Source organism: Leopardus geoffroyi, chromosome C3 (assembly GCF_018350155.1).
Source record: "Leopardus geoffroyi isolate Oge1 chromosome C3, O.geoffroyi_Oge1_pat1.0, whole genome shotgun sequence".
In the NCBI taxonomy this organism is placed as follows: domain Eukaryota; kingdom Metazoa; phylum Chordata; class Mammalia; order Carnivora; family Felidae; genus Leopardus; species Leopardus geoffroyi.
In genome coordinates, this window is record NC_059338.1 from 42,588,090 (window position 1) to 42,609,341 (window position 21,252).

The 21,252-nt window shown below is 45.4% G+C and overlaps 2 protein-coding genes across 10 annotated transcripts in view; one reads left to right on the forward strand and one right to left on the reverse strand.

Moving 5' to 3' along the window:
* CACNA1E (calcium voltage-gated channel subunit alpha1 E) overlaps positions 1 to 21,252 on the forward strand; it is a 497,854-nt gene that overhangs the window by 19,704 nt on the left and 456,898 nt on the right. The window lies entirely within an intron of this gene.
* On the reverse strand, positions 5,583 to 21,077 carry LOC123584920. The gene is made up of 5 exons (XM_045452586.1): positions 20,395 to 21,077; positions 12,857 to 12,991; positions 12,164 to 12,214; positions 8,616 to 8,695; positions 5,583 to 5,880 (listed from the first exon to the last, which is right to left on the reverse strand). The coding sequence occupies exons 1-5, from the start codon at positions 20,605 to 20,607 to the stop codon at positions 5,730 to 5,732; spliced, it is 630 nt and encodes a 209-aa protein (XP_045308542.1). The 5' UTR covers positions 20,608 to 21,077; the 3' UTR covers positions 5,583 to 5,729.

The following is a 21,252-nucleotide window of genomic DNA, read 5'->3' on the forward strand; positions in this document are numbered from 1 at the left end:
AATGATTAGTGATATTGAGAATCTTTTCATGTGTTTATTGGTTATTTGCATATCTTCTTTGGAGAAATGTCTATTCAAGTTTTTTGCCCATTAAAAAAATTTATTTATTTAAAAAATGTTTATTTTTAGAGAGAGAGAGAGAGAGCAAGGGAGGGGCGGAGAGAGAGGGAGAGAGAGAATCTCCAACATGCTCTGTGCTGCCAGTGCAGAGCCTGATGCAGGGCTCCATCTCATGAACTATGAGATCATGCCCTGAGCTGAAATCAAGAGTTGGACGCTTAACCCACTGAGCCACACAAGCGCCCCTCTTTGTCCATTTTTAAATTGTGCTGTTTGAGTTTTTTGTTGTTGAGTCATAGGGGTGCTTTAGATATTTTGTATATTAACCCCATATCAGATATATGATTTGCAAATATTTTCTCCCATTCCATAGATTGCTTTTTCACTCTGTTGATAACGTCCCTCGGTGTCCAACAGTTTTAAATTTTGATGAAGTTGACTTTTCCTATTTTTTCATTTATTGCTTGTGCTTTTGGTGTCATATCCAAGAAATCATTGTAAAATCCAATGTCATGAAGTTTTTCTCTTATGTTTTCTTCTAAGAGTGTTATGATTTTAGCTCCTACTTTCAGGTCCTTTTTTTTTTTTTTTTTTGAGTTAATTTTTATATGGTGTAAGATAAGGGTCCAGATTTATTCTCTTACATGTGAATTTCTAGTTTTTCTAATACCATTTGAAGAGACTGTTCTTTCCCCATTGAATGGTCTTGGGACCCTTGTGAAAATCATTTGATCATATACATGAGGGTTTATTTCTGGGCTCTTTAATATATTCCATTTAGCTATATGTCTGTTTTTAAGTTGTACCACATTTGCAATAAATTTTGAAATTAGAAATTGTGAGACCTCTAACTTTGTTCTTTTTAAAGATTGTTTTGGCTATTTCAGGTCTCTTAAGTTTCCGTGTGAAGTTTAGGCCTGAATTTTCTATTTCTGCAAAAACTGTAGTTGGGATTTTGATAGGGATTTCATTGAATTTGTAGGTTATTTTAGATAGCATCAACATCTTAAGAATGTTACGTCAGGGTGCCTGGGGGCCTCAGTCGGCTAAGTGCCTAACCCTTGGTTTCTGCTCAGGTCACGATCTCATGGTTCATGGGATGGAGCCCCGTGTCAGGGTCTGTGCTGATAGCATGGAGCCTGCTTGGGATTCTCTCTCTCCCGTTCTCTCTGCCCCTCCACTGTGCTCGTGCATGTACTCTCTCCCTCTCTCTCTCAAAATAAATAAATAAACACTAAAAAAAGAATATCAAATCTTTCAGTTTCTGAACACAGGATGTGTTTCCATTTTTTACTATCTTCTTTAATTTCTTTAAGCAGTGCTTTGCAGTTTTCAGGGTCTATTCTTAAAATTTCTCTTTATTTTAAAAATTTCCCCTAGTTACCTACCTCCCCTCCTAGAAGACAAGTACTATTACCATTTCTTGTGTATCCTTCCATTTCTAGATACATAAATAAAAGTATAATGTTTAGGTTTTCAAAACCAAATAGTAACATACATAATTTAACTGTTATGTGCTTAGATATTTTTCCACTTAATAATCTTGGAGATCCTTCCAAATCAGGGCACTGAGATTTGTCTCAATCTTTTTTTTTTTTTTTTTTAATTTTTTTTTTCAACGTTTTATTTATTTTTGGGACAGAGAGAGAGACAGAGCATGAATGGGGGAGGGGCAGAGAGAGAGGGAGACACAGAATCGGAAACAGGCTCCAGGCTCTGAGCCATCAGCCCAGAGCCTGACGCGGGGCTCGAACTCACAGACTGCGAGATCGTGACCTGGCTGAAGTCGGACGCTTAACCGACTGCGCCACCCAGGCGCCCCTTGTCTCAATCTTTTTAAAGGCTATATATATTTTATAATTTATTTAGTGGATCCCTGCTTAATGGATATGTAATGTTTCTTTTTTTATAATATTTCACTATTATATTAATGCTTCAATAGATAAACATATACATGAATAAACATATATGTGCACCTATAAAAACATATATTTGCATACATGCAAATATATGTGATGGAAAATTTCCTACAAGTAGAATTGTGGAGCCAAAGAGTGAATTTAGAATTTTGCAGTATAGTCCCAAATTACCTCTCATGGAAGTACCGGTTTATCAATCTAGTAGTACAGTGCCTGTTTCCTTGCATTTTTGCCAATACAGTGTGTATTAGGCCATTGACTATCTAAGGGATTAAAGTGGTATCTCCTAGTTTCAATGTATCTTTCTCTTATTATGAGATTAAACATCTTTCAAATAAATTAGAGTCATTGATATTTCCCTTTCTGTCAACTGATTGTTCATATCCTTTATATATTTTCTTATTGATTTGTAGAAGTTCTTTATATATTAAGAAAATTAGCCTTTTGTCTATAGTATAGATGCAGAAAATATTTTCCTAATTTGTAATTTGCCTTTTGAAGTTATGCTTTTATGGTAGTATTTACATTTTTATGTAATTAAATGCATCAGTCTTTTTTATTTTATTACTGTGTTTTGGTTTTATATTATACTAACAAAGACCTTCACAACTACAAAATTTATACTTTTTTTACTTTTAGAATTTTTAGGGTTTCATGTAGATCTTTGATTCATTGATAATTTTTTTTTAAATATAATTCATTGTCAAATTGGCTTACATAAAACACGCAGTGCTCATCCCAACAAGTGCCCTCCTCAATGCCCATCACCCATTTTCCCTCTCCCCCACCCCCCGTCCACCTACAGTATGTTCTCTGTATTTAAGAGTCCCTTGTGGTTTGCCTCCCTTCCTCTCCATTTGTATCTGTTTTTTCCCCCTCTCCTCTCTCCTGGTCTTCTGTTAAGTTTCTCAAGATCCACATATGAGTGAAAAACATATGATATCTGTCCTTCTCTGACTGACTTATTTCACTACAAAGGCAAGGGAATTAAAAGCAAAAATGAACTATTGGGACCTCATCAAGATAAAAGCTTCTGCACTGCAAAGGATTCATTGATAATTTATTTTAGTGTAAGACTTGTGGGAAGGATCCTACTTAATTTTTTCCTGTATGTTTATGCAGTTGTCCCAATATCATTTTTTCAATATTCATCTTTTCCTCAATGATCTTTATTCTTCCTCCATTGTTCTCAAAAGTATTCACTGCTCTCTCTTCTGCTTCCTCCCTGTAACTACCACTAGATTGGTTATGCTGACATCTTTCCTGGTGCATTCATTCATCATTCATTCATTCGTTCATTCATCCAACAAGCTTTTATTGAATGCCCACTCTATGTCAGACATGGTTCCAGGTGCAGGCAATACAGAAGTGAACAAGACAGTGTCCCTGAGCTCAGGGGGGTTGGAGGAGACAAAGAGTAAGCAACTAACCAGACGTTTAGATAAGATGGCTTTCCATAGTAAAGGGTACCATTAGAAAACAAAACAAAGGGATGTGTGAGAGAGTGCATTGAGGGTGTCTTCCAAAGTAGGTGGTCAAAGGAGTTGTCTGAAGAGTTGATATTTGACTCAAAACTTGAACGACAGAAGCCGGCTATACAAGATCTGCATTCTAGGCAAAGGGAAGAGTTAAGTGTGAGGGCCCTGAGGTAGATGCTAGTATAGTGTGTTCCAGCAGTAGAAAGACTGATGAGGTGGGAACATTGTGAGTAAGGGTGAGAGAGAGAGAAGAGGATGTCAGAGAAGGAAGACCTTATAGGCCATGATAAGGAATTTGGATTTGAAGTAGGGCAGGAGGCTTTTGGAGAGTTTTAAACAGAGGAGTGATGTCTGATTTGTGAGTTAAGACTATTGTGGCATCAAGAGACAAATAATCAAACTGTTCGTAGCAACCTTACTCATATTATCTGAAAAACTAGAAGCATTCCAATGAGTGAAGGGAGTAGGAGGCATAGGTTCCCAGTTATGGAATGAATGAGCCACAGGAATAAAAGGTACAACAAGGGGAATATGGTCACGGGTATTGTAATGGTGTTGTATGGTGACAGATGGTAGCTACCCTTGTGGTGAGCAGAGCATAACATATAGAGATACGGAATCACTCTGTTGTACACCTAAAGCTGATGTAACATTGTGTGTCAACTGTACTTCAATTGAAAAAACCAGAAGCAATCCAAATGCCCATCAACAGTAGAATGGATAAATAATGGGCTGCCATAAAACAATAAAAATAAGCAAACTAGAGCTACCCACACAACATGAATGAATCTCACAAACATAATGCTGAATGAAAGAAGTCCCGTACAAAATAACAAATGCAGTAGGATTCCATTTATATAGAGCGAAAACATTAGCCAAAACCTAAACTATTGCTTTTAGAGATTCGTACTTAGTAAACTTTAAGGAAAGTCAAAGAAGGGATCACCTTAAAAGGCAGGATAGTGAGAAGGAGGTGCAGTGACAGGGAGAGAGGACAAGGAGGGCTTCAGGGGTAGAACTGCTATTGCTTTATTCCTTGACCTTGGGGATGAGTACATGTACGTTTACTTTGTGATAAACCATTGATTTATACACTTGGTTTTTGTACTTTACTGCATATGTGTTATATTTCACAATAAAAATGTATAAAAGCGTCCTTTGGCTGCCATGTGGCAAGTGTGTTGAGGGGAATGAAGAGTGGAGGGAGGACCATTACTTAGGTGACTGCATACATCTAGGTGAATGGTGAGACATCCAGAGTCTGGAACTGTGTTAGTTTTGATGGATTGGATTTGGGATGTGTTTTGGAGAGAAAGTCTGCAGGGCTTGTTGATAGATTGGTTATAGTTAGAGTTCGTGATTAGGGAAACAGTAATCAGGATGCCTCCGGGATATTTGGCTTGAGCGTCTAGTACCATTTACTGAGAAAGAGAAGACTTTGGAGGGGCAGTCTTGAAGGGGAGATAAAGAATTCTGCTTCAGTTCTATCAAGTTTGAGATGCTTATATGCATTTAAGTGGAGAAATCAAGTAGACACCAGCTTCCTACCTGGCTAGTTGGCCTCCAGGAGGCTGGCTTCATTGTATTCTTGCCCCCATGGTTCAGGTAGTATATCCAAAAAGTAAATCTGGAATGCTGCTTGAATTCATCATTGTTGTCCCAAACCTGTGCCTGGCTGGGTCTTGCCTTTCCAGCTTTGTCTCTCCCAGCCGCTCCTCTGTCACTCGGGTCATATAAAAGATGGCATGCTTTTCCTTGGGCTGTCTTCTTTCTCTTCAGCTTCTTCCCTCACCCTTCATCTATCACCTAGGTGACTGCAGACAACCGGGTGAGTGATGAGGGGACTGGGGCTCATTCTTCAAGTCTCACCTGGAATACTTGTTCCTCCAGGAAGCCTTTCAGCACTTCTGAGCCCCCAGGACTGGGTGAGGTGCCTGCCTATGTGCTCCCAACCCCGACTTCACCTGGCTCTTCTGTTAGCGGTCATTCCACTGTCCTGCAGGTATCCCTTCTTTTTCTTTTTTGTTCAACTGCAAGCTACTTGAGGGCAGTGACTGGGCCCTGTTCACAGTTACGTCCCAAGCAGTTGCACCACACCTGTTGAGGCAAACTCTGAACAAACACCTCTTGATATTAGTATTTAATACACACCCTGCCCCACACACATTCCAGGCACGTGCTCTTTCTCTTCTACCAGCACAACTTCCTTTTGGACTGTCTCCACGCCGAGGCACACTTCATTCTGCTCCTTTCACAAGAGTCCTGTCTTGGGCTAAACCACTGAGGCTCTAAGGCAGACCTTCAAGGAGAGAGAACACTGGGAGCTTGGTGTCATCCCCTGAAGTCTTCTGAGAGTGCAGATGCTTTTCTGCCTAAGGGCTTGGAAGGTCCCTAAGGAGGAGGCAAGGATGTTATCGGAGCAGCTGCAAAGAAGAGAAGGGAGAACAGAACTCAGCTTTTCTGGTGTCCTCCCAAACAAAATGACTGAAAAATTGCCTCCGGGGGAAAACCTGGGTCTAAGTGGTTGAAAATGCTGTTTGTCCTAGGAAGAGATCTGGCAAGGGCAGTTGAATTATATTATGTGTATCTACCCTGCTTAACACCCCCACTTCCGTTTAGCTTGAATTCTGCAGGAGTCATTAAGTGGAAGAGGAGCCACACAGAGTGCACAATACAGGTTGGCCTTTTGTGGGCTGATAGTGATAAGGTTTCTGGGCTTGCTGTTTGTCTGGGAACCTGAAGTATTTTTTTTTAAAGAACCTGTTGGCAGAGCCCTGGTTGCCCCTGCAGTTCATACTGACCAAGTCAGCCTAGGGATTTCGCCAGATCTGAGGTCATTCTCACAATTATACTATGTCCCTCCTCTGGCTCCACTGCTACCTGCCATCCATAGGTGGCCCAGGTATGATAAACTGAGAAAAAGGCGAGCCACCCCAAACCCTAGAGTGAATGACAGTGGAGTAGGGCTGTCTCAGTGTCAGCTAGCTCCCCATTACCCACTTCAACGGAGGTGCCTGGGCAGGGAGCCCCCGCCTCAGCCTAGATGCACAGACTGCAGACTCAGCTGCTCAGCTCTCCGTGCACGGAGCTGTGGCGAAGCTGCCTTGCAGGGTGAGCAGTCACCTGCCGTGCTGATTGACGATGACTGCCTTGGAGTGCTGGTGGCTCATTTCCTTGTAAAACCTTTTCATGAGAGTCTGCATACCCTGGGATTGGAGGCTCTCACGGTCGGTGTGAGCCTTGGCAATGAAAACGCTGGCTGATGAAGGGTCTCTCTACATGGAATCGCTTCATTACTCCTCATTGTTTGCCGTGGCCACACACTAAGGTGCTGGGCTGGGTGGCTGTGCCTGTGGTGTGAGGGGCCACTGAGAAGGTCATGGGCTTAAAACAAAAGCACCCTGGCCTGCTGGCTTCAGAGCCTCCCTTGGGCACCTGGCCATGTGACTTAGGGCCACTGTTAGCATGTCGGCTCGTGGTCTGAGAGGAGACACAGATGAACACACTGGCGAGGAGGGGTTTATCGGCACAGGGTAGAGCTCACCAAGGGCTAGAAGAGGTATTAGAGGTAAGCGACACAATGTTCTCATTTTACAGTGAACAAGCTGAGGCTGGGAAGGTCTGATGGCTTGCTGAGCCCAGATCTTCTACCTAGCCAAGGACCCTCTCGACACTTTTGGGCTCTGACAGAGGGAGGAGTGGGCTCCTGGGCACTGAGTGCTACTGGAGGAGGGGCTGGAGGCACTGAGGGCAAGCTTCACCCGCCCCACGGCTGTGAGAGGCTGCACTCCTCATCACACCTCTCGCTCACGTAGGGCAAGGTGTTCCCAACATTTCACACGGGCAATTGGGTGTGGAAGGCTAAGCCCAAGACTTTCCCAAAGTAGGTGAGCCCTGGAAGGGTAGGTAATCGAGACCCCCGCATGGCTGGAGTGGGCAGCAGGACGTCAGGAGAACTGGGAGGAGGGTCACTGAAGGTCAGTGGGGGCCACGAGCCTGTCTTCCCTCACCCCGTCACTTAGCTCTCCCTGACCTTCCCTCTGCTCCAGCCAGCAGCCTCCTCCTGTCTCTCACCTCTCTCCTAGGTCTGCTTTCTCAGGGTACCTGCATAGCTGTTCCCTTTGTCTGGAATGTACTTCCTCAGATATTCCAATGGTTCCATCCTCTACACCCTTCAGATCTTTACTCAGAAGTAACCTTCTCTAGAAGAGCTTCCTTGGTTATCTTTTCTAAAAATGTAGGCCAGTATATCTCCCTACTTTATTTTTACTCCTTAACTCTTACCACCATCTAAAATGCCATTTGTTGTGCTTGAAACAAAATCTTGGATATTGTCTGTATACCTCATTCAAAGCAGGCGATAGGAAGACAGGGATCTCGGTAGGGTTTGTTGCTTGCTATCAGCCAGGATGCCAGGCAGCCCCCTGTTAGAGGGAGGGGGCCACTGTGGGGTTACCAACCATAGCTGCTGTAGGGTGCTCTTGTAGGTCCCTGTTATCCCTAATTAGTGCAGGTTACTTTAACCTTCCCTAAATCCTTCCTCACAGCTCTCTGGGCAGGGATCCATTTTCCTCAGGACACTTCCCGACAGAGAGTCAGACAGTCTGAGGTGTGGGTTATTGCCTTTACCTTCTGTTGGCTTTTAACGGAAGGCTCTTGGGACCACATTTCCTTTATGCAAAGGGCATTCCAAGCATGCTAACAGGGACACGGCCCTCTTGACCGTAGGCCTCCAGGGGTTGCCTCTCATACCGGGGCAAGTGCTGGTTGTCCCCACCTGTCACAGGACCACTGTTTGGACCTTCAGGGAAGTCCTTTTATGGAAACAAACCCTGGGCATGGCACTCTGAGGGCAGCCTGCCCTACGCCTGGCGTACAGAGTTCCTTATAGACTTGCTGAGAATAGAGCCAGGCACACAAGAAATACGTGTTGCTTGAATGTCCTGGGCTAATCAGGGAGGACCACAGCACTTAATAGGAAAATCCTAGCATTGCTTTATTAGGAATAAGGAAATTGCTTAGTTAGGAATAAGGAAATCTTAATTCTCCCACATTCCTTTATTCGGATCCCTTGTCTTTGAAGAATGGCCACCACCTTCCTGCACGTTCACCAAAGTCACAGAAGTGAAGCATCCCATAGGCTTATTTCAGCTCTCACCTGATTTCTATTAGGACTGGTCTCCTTATCTGTAAAGCATGATTTTTCCTGAAGCCAGAAGGTCCCAGAATCTTCCCAAGCTGAAGAGATACAAAATGGGGAGTAAACAATAAAATAAGAATATATTTGCAATTCTTCTCTTCTTTGTTTTTTCTTCATTCCTCCCATCCCCAGATGGTCGTTTGGTGTTTTTGCCATGAATAATGTGTGGCTTGCTTTTGCATGGTAAGGCAGGCAGGCTTCCTCTTCAAGAAGGCTCCCATCCAAATTCAGAGCCCTTCCTTCATCTCCAACCCCAAACTAAAAACTCACAGGTTCAGGGATGGTAGGTAATAGGATCTGTACCTACTTCTGTGCCTGATTCTCCTCCATTTGTGACTCTGGGGCTTCCCAGGCTCAGGCCTTAATTCATTTTGCTTCAGTCATTTGTGGGGCCAGTGGCAATCTGAACTCAATGATGGTGTCTGCTTTCCCTGGTGACAGAGTTGTGGACAGCAAAAGGGCCTCCGCCTGTTAGGTGGGGCTGGGAGTGGCCCCTTCCACAAAGGGCTTTTCCCCTTATTGTGCTCTGTGGGGATTCCAGTCAGAGTGTTTTAAGATCATAAATATTTTCCCTTCTTGTCAAGAAATAATATCCCAGCTGGAAACATAAAAGGCACTTGACACTGCATGACAGTTCACCTTAGGGTGCCAGTGCAGAGGTGGCTGCCCCCCTTACAGTCAGGAGCACAAAAGCAATCCCTGGGAGAGCCCATCCGGGGCCAACCTGGGCTAGGATGTGAGCTGAGGTCTGTACCCTCACCTGCTCAGGTGACTGGTAGGTGACATTTGGGCACTATTGAGGTGGGCTGACTTTCTGCTGGATCACGCCTTTGTTTTGTTTTGTTTTTATTTTTTTTTTTTTAATTTTTTTTTTTCCAACGTTTATTTATTTTTGGGACAGAGAGAGACAGAGCATGAACGGGGGAGGGGCAGAGAGAGAGGGAGACACAGAATCGGAAACAGGCTCCAGGCTCCGAGCCATCAGCCCAGAGCCCGACGCGGGGCTCGAACTCACGGACCGCGAGATCGTGACCTGGCTGAAGTCGGACGCCCAACCGACTGCGCCACCCAGGCGCCCCTGTTTTGTTTTGTTTTTAAAGTGTATTTATTTATTTTGAGGGATGGGAGGGGCTGAGAGAGAGAGGGAGAGAGAGAATCCCAAGTAGGTTCCATGCTGTCAGCCCAAAGCCCGACTCGGGGCTTGATTGCACAAACCGTGAGATCACAACCTGAACTGAGATCAGGGGTTGGATGCTTAACTGACTGAGCCACCCAGGCACCCCCGGATCATACCTTGGGATTGCCACAATCTGGTCATTGATATGGACGTCTGTGGGGGTTGGAGTATGGGAAGGAGATGGGCAGGGTCATCTTCTCCAGATGCCTTCTACCTGGTGACTTGTAGTTTTAAAGTGACCACTTGGCATGACAGTTGTAGCAATGGACCCAACCCTGTTCCTTGAAGTCATTTGTTTTGGGGGTGGGGGTGTTAATGTGCCCCAGCACTAAGCTATCGTCTGGGGTCTAGGCAGATAGGATGGCCTTTAGTGGAGATGAAGGGTCATATTTGGGCACAGTTGATCACCAGAGGAAAGCAAGGGTCATATATAATGTGGGACTTCCAAACCTGAAGTCTTTGAGGGTTCCCCACATCTGAGCCTCCTGTGAGGTTCCCCACATCTAGTTCATTCCTCCTCATCCCTCCTTTTACAGTCAAAGAAAACATCTGTTACCTGAGGAGCTGACTTAGAGGGCCAGTGTGGTTTGTTTAATAGCAGTTCTGCTTGTTACTGTCTTAGTGATGAGCCTTGATACAAGTTGCTGGGCCACAGATCTAATTAACCATTGCCACGCTCCTGGGAAGCTGTGTGCGGTGGTGATCGAGTGTGTGTGTATCAGGTGGGTGTATTGTTGCCTCAGAGGTTTCCATGCCTTCTAGTGTTTACTGCACATTCTCTTCTGGGAAAAGCAAGCCAGATTTCCAGGAAAAGGGCTAATTTTCCTCCTTCTCTTCTTCCATACCTCAGACTTTTAAAGGTATGTTGTGCTCTCAGCTGCTCTGCTTGTCATTTGTGCACAGAGACATTGCTGTCTAATTAAGACTTTACAAAGTATAGGGCAGTGAACCTTTAGGGAGCAGCAGTGACCTGTAACACCCTCATTTAACAGACAAGAACCCGCAGTGAGTGAACAAGGGTGTGTGGCACTGGTCCCCTTTGTTCCACTCCCCACCCCTGTCAGGCAGGCAGGAGTGGGGAGTGGAACAAAACCCAGGACCCAGCCCAGAGCTCCCCATCCAGTGCTCTTCACACCAGCCACATTGCTCCTCTTCATCTCCAGGGCAGATCCAGAGAGAACACAGAATATGGGCAGGGAAGCAAGGCAGTTGTTGAATGTGCTGTAATGGAGTTCCTTAGACAGCAGTATCCTGGGGGTGCTTTGGGGGACATGCAGAGAAAGCAAGGATGTGGCAGGACTGGCCTTTCTGTTAGAAGGTGCAGAGAGACATCATAATGTGGAATAAAGTTGGTCCTTGATTGAGTACATGTCCATTGTTTGGGTGGGGGTGGAGACACAGGTCTAATGTGGGGCTTATCCAAGGCTGCAGAAGGCAACAAAGCCTGGACTGGCCTTGAATCCCTGATTTTCAAGGAGCAGACAGTGATGGTGCTCTCAATGTGTGCTGGGCCACGGGTAGGGAGGTTGGGTAGGGGGCTGCTGAGAGAAAATCCGCATGAAATTTGCTGTCTTGTTCAGAATACGAGGTGAAACAGCTCTGCACCAAATGAAACAGGGTAGAATTCAGGGCTAACGTCCAAGTGCTAGAGTTGTTCAAAGAAGGGAATGAAGGATATTAAAAGGGAAGACAATGGAGAAGAGTGGTCTTGAACTAAGGCCTCAAGGATGGGTGAAATTGGGATGGCAGTGAAGGTGTAAGGGCTCCAAGGTCAGGGAGCATCTTGAACAAAAGCATGTAGTTATTGAGTGACATTGGGGAGACAGCTTGTGTAGAAAGGATTCACACATGTGCGGGCTCGTGGGTGCGTGTGTGTGTGTGTGTGTGTGTGTGTGTGTGTATGCGTGCATGTGTGTGGGGGTTTTATGGATGAAGCTCCAAGAAGTGTGTGATGTAACAAGGTTGGAATAGGTATTATCCTGATAGCAAGACATTGAATACTGGTCTCCACTCTATCTTCCTTCCTTTCTTTCTTTCTTTCTTTCTTTCTTTCTTTCTTTCTTTCTTTCTTTCTTTCTTAACGTTTTATTTATTTTTGAGACAGGGAGAGACAGAGCATGAACAGGGGAGGGGCAGAGAGAGGGAGACACAGAATCTGAAACAGGCTTCAGGCTCTGAGCTGTCAGCACAGAGCCCGATGCGGGGCTCGAACTCACGGACCGTGAGATCATGACCTGAGCCGAAGTCGGCCGCTTAACCAACTGAGCCACCCAGGCACCCCTCCACTCTTTCTTACCAACAGCTGTGTGCCCTTAAGCAAGTCACTTACCTTTTTCCACCTTGGTTTCCTGGTGCATAGTTCTTTCCAGACCTTCCAGCCCTAACTTTAAAGAGGGACATTTTGAGTGAAGACCCTCAACTCCTTGACTTTATCACCTCTGGATATTTCCCCAAGGATGACAGGTAGAGACTGGGAGGGAAGGCGTCTTTTATGACTCTGCACCCTGGCCGGAAGACCGCCTCAGAGCCATCAGTATTTATTGGGAGAGATTTAATGGAGCTCTCAGAAGCCTGTTGCTCTCAGGCAGACCAGAGGCTGAATTAATGCTTTAATTATCCAGACAGCCTTCCCAAAGGCCCTATTCTCCATTTTAATTTTGGAAAACTCATGTATGTGATCTTCTTCTTCTCTTGATCTTCCATCAGTCAGGCTGAAAACACTCCTTGGTTCCTGAGTGGAAGTGATCAACATTTCACATCAGTGCCCAAAGGGGTTCTGAACTGGGCCCAAGAACATCTGATGAGTGGGGATATTACAGCAAGAGTTTCTAGATGGTGCCATGCTTATCAGGTAGAGGTGAGTATGTACAGATGCCGTGGGTCCTGTGGTTGGACAGCTATCTGGATTGGAGCAGGACGGGGGCTAACAAGCAAATCAGGAAGTGGATGCAGCCTTAGGAATTATACAAATCTAGCTAGGGAAGAGGGTAGTCTGCCAGTCCAGAGAGCCTGTGAGGCCAACCTTGCGCATGTAAGTCCTTGGTCTTACAGTGGCCCCATTCCACACGGGATGAAGTTGCTGGGGTCTTTGCAGGCATGGCTGAGGCTGTAGGAGACAGGCTGAAGGTGCTGGAAGAGGAGCTGGGGGCCGATGGACCTTGAAGGATGGTGGAGAGGAGAGAGAGGAAGTATAGAAAGGCACAGTCAGAACAAGCAAGGGTCAGTGAGCACACACACCGTTAGCCATTCAGGATGGGCTTCTGTCTCAACAGGGTCATCCCCCATGACTCATACTTGGAAATGGTTGGATATGCCCCCCTACCTCCTTTGCCTCATATATCCCCCTTTTTTCATCCCTAACATCTGCAGTTAAGGGATTAACTAGGTAATTTGACAAGTATTTATTAGGTGCCTACCATTTACCAGGCACTGTGTTGGTGCTGAGGATATAGGAGGGAACAGGACAAGTGCAAACCCCTGCATTGTGAGAGGGAGGTAACCCCAAATTAAAAAAAAAAGCAAATAAATAATTATAAAAGGTGGTAAATCCTGTGAAGAAAGCAAACAGGAAGATGGCAGAGAAAAACCAGGAGGAGAACTCTTTTTGATGCTGTGTTAGGAAAGGATTCTCTAAGAATCATTTTAGTTTAGATCTGAGGAAGGAGCCAGCCACTTGGAGAGCAGGAGGAGCAGAATTCCAGCTAGAGGGAGTGGCAGGTAACTTCAGAATAACTGAAGGAGGATTGATGTGTCTGGATTCCTCACTCATGAACACTGATGGAGTTAAGGTTGAAGGGGTGGTGGTTTATACAGGGGTGAGCAAAGCATGGGGTTTCAGCCTGGACAACTCCCAGTGCTGAGGTCCCAAGGTCCACAAAAAGTGTTCAGAACATGGCAGGTACCCTGGACTCTTCAAGACTGAGGAATATGGCTTCAAGTTCCCGGGAATCGCAGAACTTTGGGTTTCTACTATTGAGAAAGACTGATTTGGATGTTGTATCTGTCTTTTTTTTTTTTTTTTTGGTGGCAGTTGTATCCAATTACCATGCACTCAGTGTATGGTAAGAAACAGAAATTTATTCTCTTATAATTTTGGAAGAAGTCATAAATCAGTATCATGGAGCCAAAATCAAGGTGCCGTCAGGGCCAAGCTCCTTCTGGAAGCTCTAGAGAAGAATCTGTTCCTTGCCTCTTCTGGCTTTGGTGGCTACTGGCATTCCTTAGCCGTGGTTGCATCACCCTGATTTCTATTTCTGTGGTCACATTGCTTTCTTCTTTCTTGCCTTCTGTGTCCAGTATCCCTTTGCCTCTTTTTTATAAGGATGCTTGTCATTGCATGGGGGCCTACCCAGATAATTCTGGATATCTACCCATCTCAAGATCCGTAATCACATCTGCAAAGTCCCTTTTGCCATATAAGGCAACATCCACAGGCCCTGGGAATATTGGAGTGTGGACATATTTGGGGCCTATTATTCCGCCTACCACAGATGTGCTTGTAAAGGAGTTGGGGGGAGGAGTGAGGCAGGATCCACATACCAGCTTCTGGAGTAGATGATTCTTGGGGCTTGGTTGAAGCCCCAGTAAGCACTGGTAAAAATAGTTGAGGCCATCTGCAGCTATGATATTTTAATTTTTCATTACATCTTAATCCTGTTTCCCCAGAGAGAATTTGACCAGCAGGATGGAGGGATGAGCAGTTTGGGGTGGCAGAAACTCTGGGCCTTTCAGCTTTATCAACTCTTTGTGTTTTTAACAGAAAGCCTCCTGACACAGGGTAAAAGGGCACAGAGCAGTGGGAAATGATGGTGTCCATGTGAGTGGGGGTGACAGAGGGTGGCAGAGGGTTGGGACTTCTATTGGCATTAACAGGGTCCTTTGCTGACTTCAGTTCTGAGTTACTTATGGTTAGATTTTAAGAATTTATGGACTTAAATAATTATATGAGACAAGATTAAGTAAATAAGAGAATACTGTATTTCCTAGATCTGTCAAGGAAACGTTAAGGTCTCCTACCTAGACAGTCTTTTCAGAAATATTGAATTTCTTTTTATTATTCCTGAAGTTAAACAAGAATAAATTTGAATAATTAATGCATTGGTCTCTCTCTTCACCGCCTCCTCTGCCACTTGTTAGCATCTATATCATCTTAAGGTGCTGAGAGGAAAGAAATAGATCAAAGATGTGGCAGTGCAATTTGTAGGCATCAGCTAAATTGCTCACTGGGCTGTGGGTGGAGGTGGTGGTTATGATTAGAGGGTGAGGGGTCTTGGCTGTAAGCTCCTGGGGGACTGTGCCAAGGTCTGCTGTCACTGATCTGTCTCAATATAGGACTTGGGTTGGTAAGCCTGTTAAAATAAGACTTTCTGGGGCGCCTGGGTGGCTCAGTCAGGTGAGCATCCAGCTTTGGCTCAAGTCATGATCTTGGGTTTGTGAGTTCGAGCCCTGTGTTGGGCTCTGTGCTGACAGCTCAGAGCCTGGAACCTGCTTTGGATTCTGTGTCTCCCTCTCTCTCTGCCCCTCCCCTGCTCATGCTCTGTCTCTTAAAAATAAATAAATCTTAAAAAAAATTAAAAAAAAGACTTTCTCTTTAATTGTTTTTTATTTTTGGGAGAGAGAGCAAGCGAGCGAGTGCAAGAGCCAGGGAGGGAGTCAGAGGGAGAGAGAGAGAATCCCAAGCAGGCTCCACACATGCTCAGTGTGGAGCCCGACACAGGGCTTGATGCAGGCTTGATCTCATGACCCTGGGATCATGACTTGAGCCAAAATCAAAAGTCGAACACTCAACCAACTGAGCCACTCAGGCACCCCAAGACTTTCTTTCTGATTGGGTTGGGGAATGGAGCTAAGTGTGGGCCAGGGAAGATGAACAGATGGGTTGGTGCCACCCAGGATCTGAGGGAGGGCAGGACAGGGTCTTGGATTGACCCTGAATGTCCCCTTCAAGGGGGGCTTCTATCATTCTGCCTTGGCTTCTGGACAACTGCTGATTATTGGCTGTGCCAATGCCTGCTCTATCTAATGCAGGTCATTGCCAGCTATACATATTGGGAATTAATGAGATGGCCACTGTTTGGCTTTTGATGAACTGATGGCTTCCTCCACTAACCTAGAAGGGCATGTGGTATATCATTTCTCTGGGGTCCTGCAATAGGCCTTTATTTATATATCCCACAAGCATTTAATGGGAGTCTACTATGGGTCAGGCTGTGGGTATACCACAAGCCTTGGTACAAGCTTGGTCATACCACAAGCTTGGCCCTAAGTAGCTTTTGTGTAGTGGGATTAACAGTTAAGAATGGCAATCATAGTAGAGTGGCCTGTAGGCTACTACAGGCCTGAGCGCTGGGTAATCTGAGAGCACAAAACCTGGTATTGAGAGAGTCAAGGGTGGCTTTCTGGAGGAAGTCATGCCTATTCTAAAGTCTGAAAGACTAATTTGGCATTAGTCAAGTAAAACGGAGAGGAGAACATTACAGATAGAGGGAAAAACATATGAATAAACTCTGCAGAGAGAGAGAAAGCATGATGTGTTTGGGAAATCAGAAGCAGTCTGGCAAGAATGTAGTGGTAGGAGAGGGATGGGGGTGGAAAGAGATGGGGGTGAACCAAGCATAGGTCCTTTGGATGGAGCATTAGGGCAATGGGTCATGAACAGGTTTAAACATGGGAGTGACAAGATCAGATTTTCAGTGACTATTATTTTAGAAAAATCACTCTGGCTGTAGTGTGGGGGGTGATTTGGGGGAGGGGTTAAGATTTGTTAGTAGGGACTCCAGTTTAGGGGCTATTGTAGTCATCTGGACAACAGACATTGGTGGGATAGACTAAGGTCTCAGCAGTGGGGATGGAGAGGAGAGAAGATATTTGAAATGTTAAAAGAGTAGAAGTGATAGGACTTGGAAGATGTGGAGAATGAAGAAGGAGGAATAGAGGTTGATACCTGGGCTTCATTTATGGGCAAGAAAATGGTCTTATTTGCTTATATAGGAAACATAAGAGGTGCAGCCCACTTTTCAGGAAAGATTCTGAGATACTGGTGGGATATTCCAGAAGGGATTGCACTGGTCTCAACACATGCAACAGAGCAGGGCAGTATATGCAGAATTGGATCCTCAGCCCATGTATGATAACTGAAACCAAGGGAGAGGTGAGAGCTTCTAGAAATAGCACTGAGTGAGGAAAGATGAGATCCATCATGTTATGGTCGCGTATTGTTGCATGACAAATGACCTTCAAACTTAGTAGCTTAAAACAACAAATATTTCACTGTTTCGTTGGTCATAAATTTGGCCAGGGCTTAGCTGGGCAGTTCTTCTGTTCTGTGTAGGGTTGACTCAGGTGACTAGTTGTATTTGTTTGCAGAGGGGCTTCCCTGGAGAACCCAAGGAGGCTTCACTCACACATCTGTCACCTTGGTGGAGATGGCTGGAAGTCCAGGCTCAGCTCAGACTCTCCAAGAAAGCTGTCTAAAGGTGGCTGAGCTTCCAGCGTGGAAGCTTAGGATTTTCAGATTGAATATTCCATGAGAGAAGAATTAGAAATTGTCAGTGTCTCAAGGCAGGGGCTCGGAAACTAGCACTGTATTATTTCCAGTGCATTCTGTTGATGAAAGCAGTCACAAAACCATTCATCGAGATTCAAGGCTAGGGGTGGAGACTATGTTTTGATAGAGGAGTGTCCTATTTGTCAAATTTGTGGCCACCATACTAAGGAAGGAAGGCATTGGAAGGCTGTAGGAGAAAAGGCTATCCTTATTTATAGGCAAGAAGTTGGAAGAGATTCCTTGACTATTAGTTGATAATTTGTATGCACCAGTACTGCTACATTGGGTTGTCAACAATGAAATATTATTATACATATTTGATAAATAGCCACTGCCCTGAGCTCCTGAGTGTTGTCTAACTGCCCTGGAGGACTTGGTCCTTCTGCTACACAGAAATTGGAATTTTACTTTATTTTTTTATTATTTACATTTAATATTTATCTCCATATCAGACTGTAAGATGAGTAAGTAAAGAAGAGTAATCTTTTCTTTTTTTAAACCAATGTCCACTGTAATGTGCTTGCCACATAGTAGGCACTCAATCAGTGTTTACTCAATGAATAAGTGAGTGAAATGTGTATTGAATATCTGCTCTGTCCCAGGCATGTTCTGGGCATAGAGACAGACAGAACATAAAATAAATAGGTGAAATCCATAGTATCTATGTTGATAAGTGCTGTGGAGAAAATCCAGGCAGGAGTACAGGGAGCACAAGGGAGGAGTTGCTATTTAAATTAGGCTCTGAGGGAAGCCCTTAATGAGAAGGTAAATTTTGAGAGAAGATCTGAAGGAATGAATGAACAGGTTTTGGGGCCCTGGGAATCGACCTCATCAAAATCCAGACCTTCCTGGGTCAGAAAGGTTGTAAGTAGAGATCCCTTCCCGTGGTTTGGGTTGTCTGTATTTCAGTCTTCCTTCCTTCCTTCCTTCCTTCCTTCCTTCCTTCCTTCCTTCCTTCCTTCCTTCCTTCCTTCCTTCCTTCCTCCCTTTCTTTCTTTCTTTCTTTCTTTCTTTCTTTCTTTCTTTCTTTCTTTCTTTCTTTCTTTCTTGTGTTTATTTTTGAGAGAGACAGAGTGTGAATGGGGAAGGGGCAGAGAGGGAGAGAGGGCAGCTTCAGAGAGAATCTGAAACAGGCTCCAGGCTCTGAGCTGTCAGCACAGAGCCAGATGCAGGGCTTGAACTCGGGGAATGGGGAGATTATGCCGTAGGCTAAAGTCAGATGCTTAAGCAACCTGAGCCGTCCAGGCGCCCCTCAGCCTGTTTCTTTAGAGGGATGCTGTGCCGCAGGTATAGTTAGAGCTTTGCTGTGGAAGATGTGGCTGAAGCCACCCCAAGAGTAGGTTTTCATAGAGTGAGAAGGAAAGAGCCGTAAGGCGTTGGCTGCCTCACAGGGTTCTGGGGAGGAGGAGGTCTAATCGATAGGGTGTAGGAGGACAGGGCAGCTCACATTCCTTTCTGGAAAGAGGAAGAGGGAAGAGGGGAAAAGGAAGATTTGTCCATGAAGAACCCCAAACAGAAAAATAAATATGGCTAACCTAAAGCCTAGTGAATGGTATTAACAAGTGAGGTTCTGGATCTTACAACCTCCTGTGCAAGACTCCCAGGAAGTGTGTTCAGTTGTGTGAAGACAGATGACCAGGGTCTCATGGCGCCCTGCTCCATGAGGAGAGAGAAGTCTCACTGGGAGAAAAACCACAGAGGAAGGGGTGCACTTGACAAAGTAGACTAGTCCTTAGGGGAAAGAGCCCAATGGGGTGGTTAAGCTGGCCCAGGCCCTGACTGCTTGGGTTCGAATCCGGACCCTGCCACACACCAGCTGGTGACCTTAGGCAAGATTATTCCCCTTTCCCTATCAGTTTCCTCATCTGAAAAATGTGGAAAAATAATGAGACCTACCTCACAGGGTGGAGGTGGGGGTTACATGAGGCATGGTGTGGGGACTTGGAGCCCTGGACATCCTATGATGCTTATTTTACTAATGATTAGAAATTAAATCCACCTTGCAGGCCTCCTTTAAAAGAGAGCTCCCAACCACAATGCTTGTTTACAGACCAGTAACTGCTTGACAGTAGCTAGAGGACAGAGGAGGTTAAAGCTAAATTGCCAGAAGGCATTGCCAAGTATGAAGACATCAGGGATGGGGGACTGTGAGGCAAGCCATCAGGGCACTGAGACCCACTTTATAAGACAATGTCCACACTACTTTGTGATCCAAAATTTCATGCCGTGTTGTTTTAATGGCTTATTTCCCCCTCTCCTTTTCTGCAGAACCCCTCTTGTACCTTATGTTGACAGGGCATCTCTTCCCACGTCCACAACCAGATGTACCTCGGATGGGGTCCTATTACATAATCCATATTGTGGGGAGAGCTCTCAGGTGTTTCTGGTGAGATGTGGACTGATAACCTGAGCTAACCCTACTGTGCTGTGGTTAAGATAATGCTTTTAGGACAACCTGCCAACCTGTGAGCCCTACAAAAGGAGGTACAGGTAGGTATGTTGAGAAGCTAGAGCTGGTGTGAATTAAGAATATGCATATTATGACCTGCTGTGTGAGAAGGCACAAGTTACCCACCCAGCGTAGGCAGGTAGCTCTCTTCACATCCAAGGTCTCACTTGGGGGAATTGAACCATCCCCCCCCACCAGGATTGTATTGGTTAAAGGTGCAGTTTCAATACACCCACATAAAGGAATTCATGTCACAAGATTTATTACTTCCAGATCCCAGAAACCAGGCGGTTAGGGGCTGCAATGAGCCCTCTGTCCTGGGTCACCAGTGAGCAGGAGATAGAGAGCAGGCTAGCAAGCATTTGTTACTTATAACAAAGTTGGGGTGGAAGTCACTAACTTCTCTCAACTCTAAGTGGTTATTTTAAAAGGTGCCCTGGGGGAAAAGCAAAGTGAGGATTTGGGGCAGGAATCCTAAGCTTAGGTCTTTATCTAAGTATGCGTACTTTGGATGTGAGCAGGGTTGCTATGCTGTAAAATGCCAAGGCTGTGAAAGTCTTCTCACCTTTGTATCCCCAGGCCTGTGTGGTGCCTGGTGCCAGTGGGAGCGGGCACGTTGAAAATGCTTGGTTGGTCTTGGTACATGGCCAACATGTGACTTCCTTGACTCATGTGGTTGCTCCTGTGGGCGGATGTATAGGGAATGTCCTAGATGGCTTGGAGGTGTCATGGCTGAGTTACTTTCCTTGAACTGTTGAGAAGTGGAGCATGAGGACATAGGGATGGAGAAGGGTGGTGGGACTCTCTCTAGCCACCCTATTCCCTGGCTGTTGCTTTCCAATTGTGTATTTGTGCGTATGCGTGTGTCTAGGTTGATTGTGACCTCATAGAAGGTGGCTCCTATATCATCTATTTGCTCTCTATCTAATCCACACCATCTCCTCTTTCCCTAGTTTAACCTATGGCTTTGTGCCTAGTGCTTGGGACACAATGATGCTTGATGGACTCCAGGTCTGACCTTGTCCCTTAGTGGCTGGACCCACCCCAGCACCGTGCCCTCCCTAGAAGACATGCATGCCCTGGCCTCTGCACCATCTGTCACCAGGCCTTGCTACCAGAAGAGACTTGGAGCCTGCAGGCCTCAGCCTTATTTAGACCCCTCTGCCACCAGCTTCAGAGCCAGAGCCATCTCTGAGGCTGTTCCAGGCTCCTCTGCTGTACTCTGTTCCTGCCAGGGTGGGCTCCTGCTGTACCCTGGGGGTTTCCTCGTCCTGGGGCTTGAAGTGGGGGAAGGCTAACTTCTTTACACCCTTGTCCCTTCCTCCTCCCTCCTCCCAAGCCCTGGTAGGAGCCCTTAGAATATTCTTTGGCTCCAGTAGACAAAATAAGTGGTTGCTTAAATAGGTTCTAAATATAACCAGTG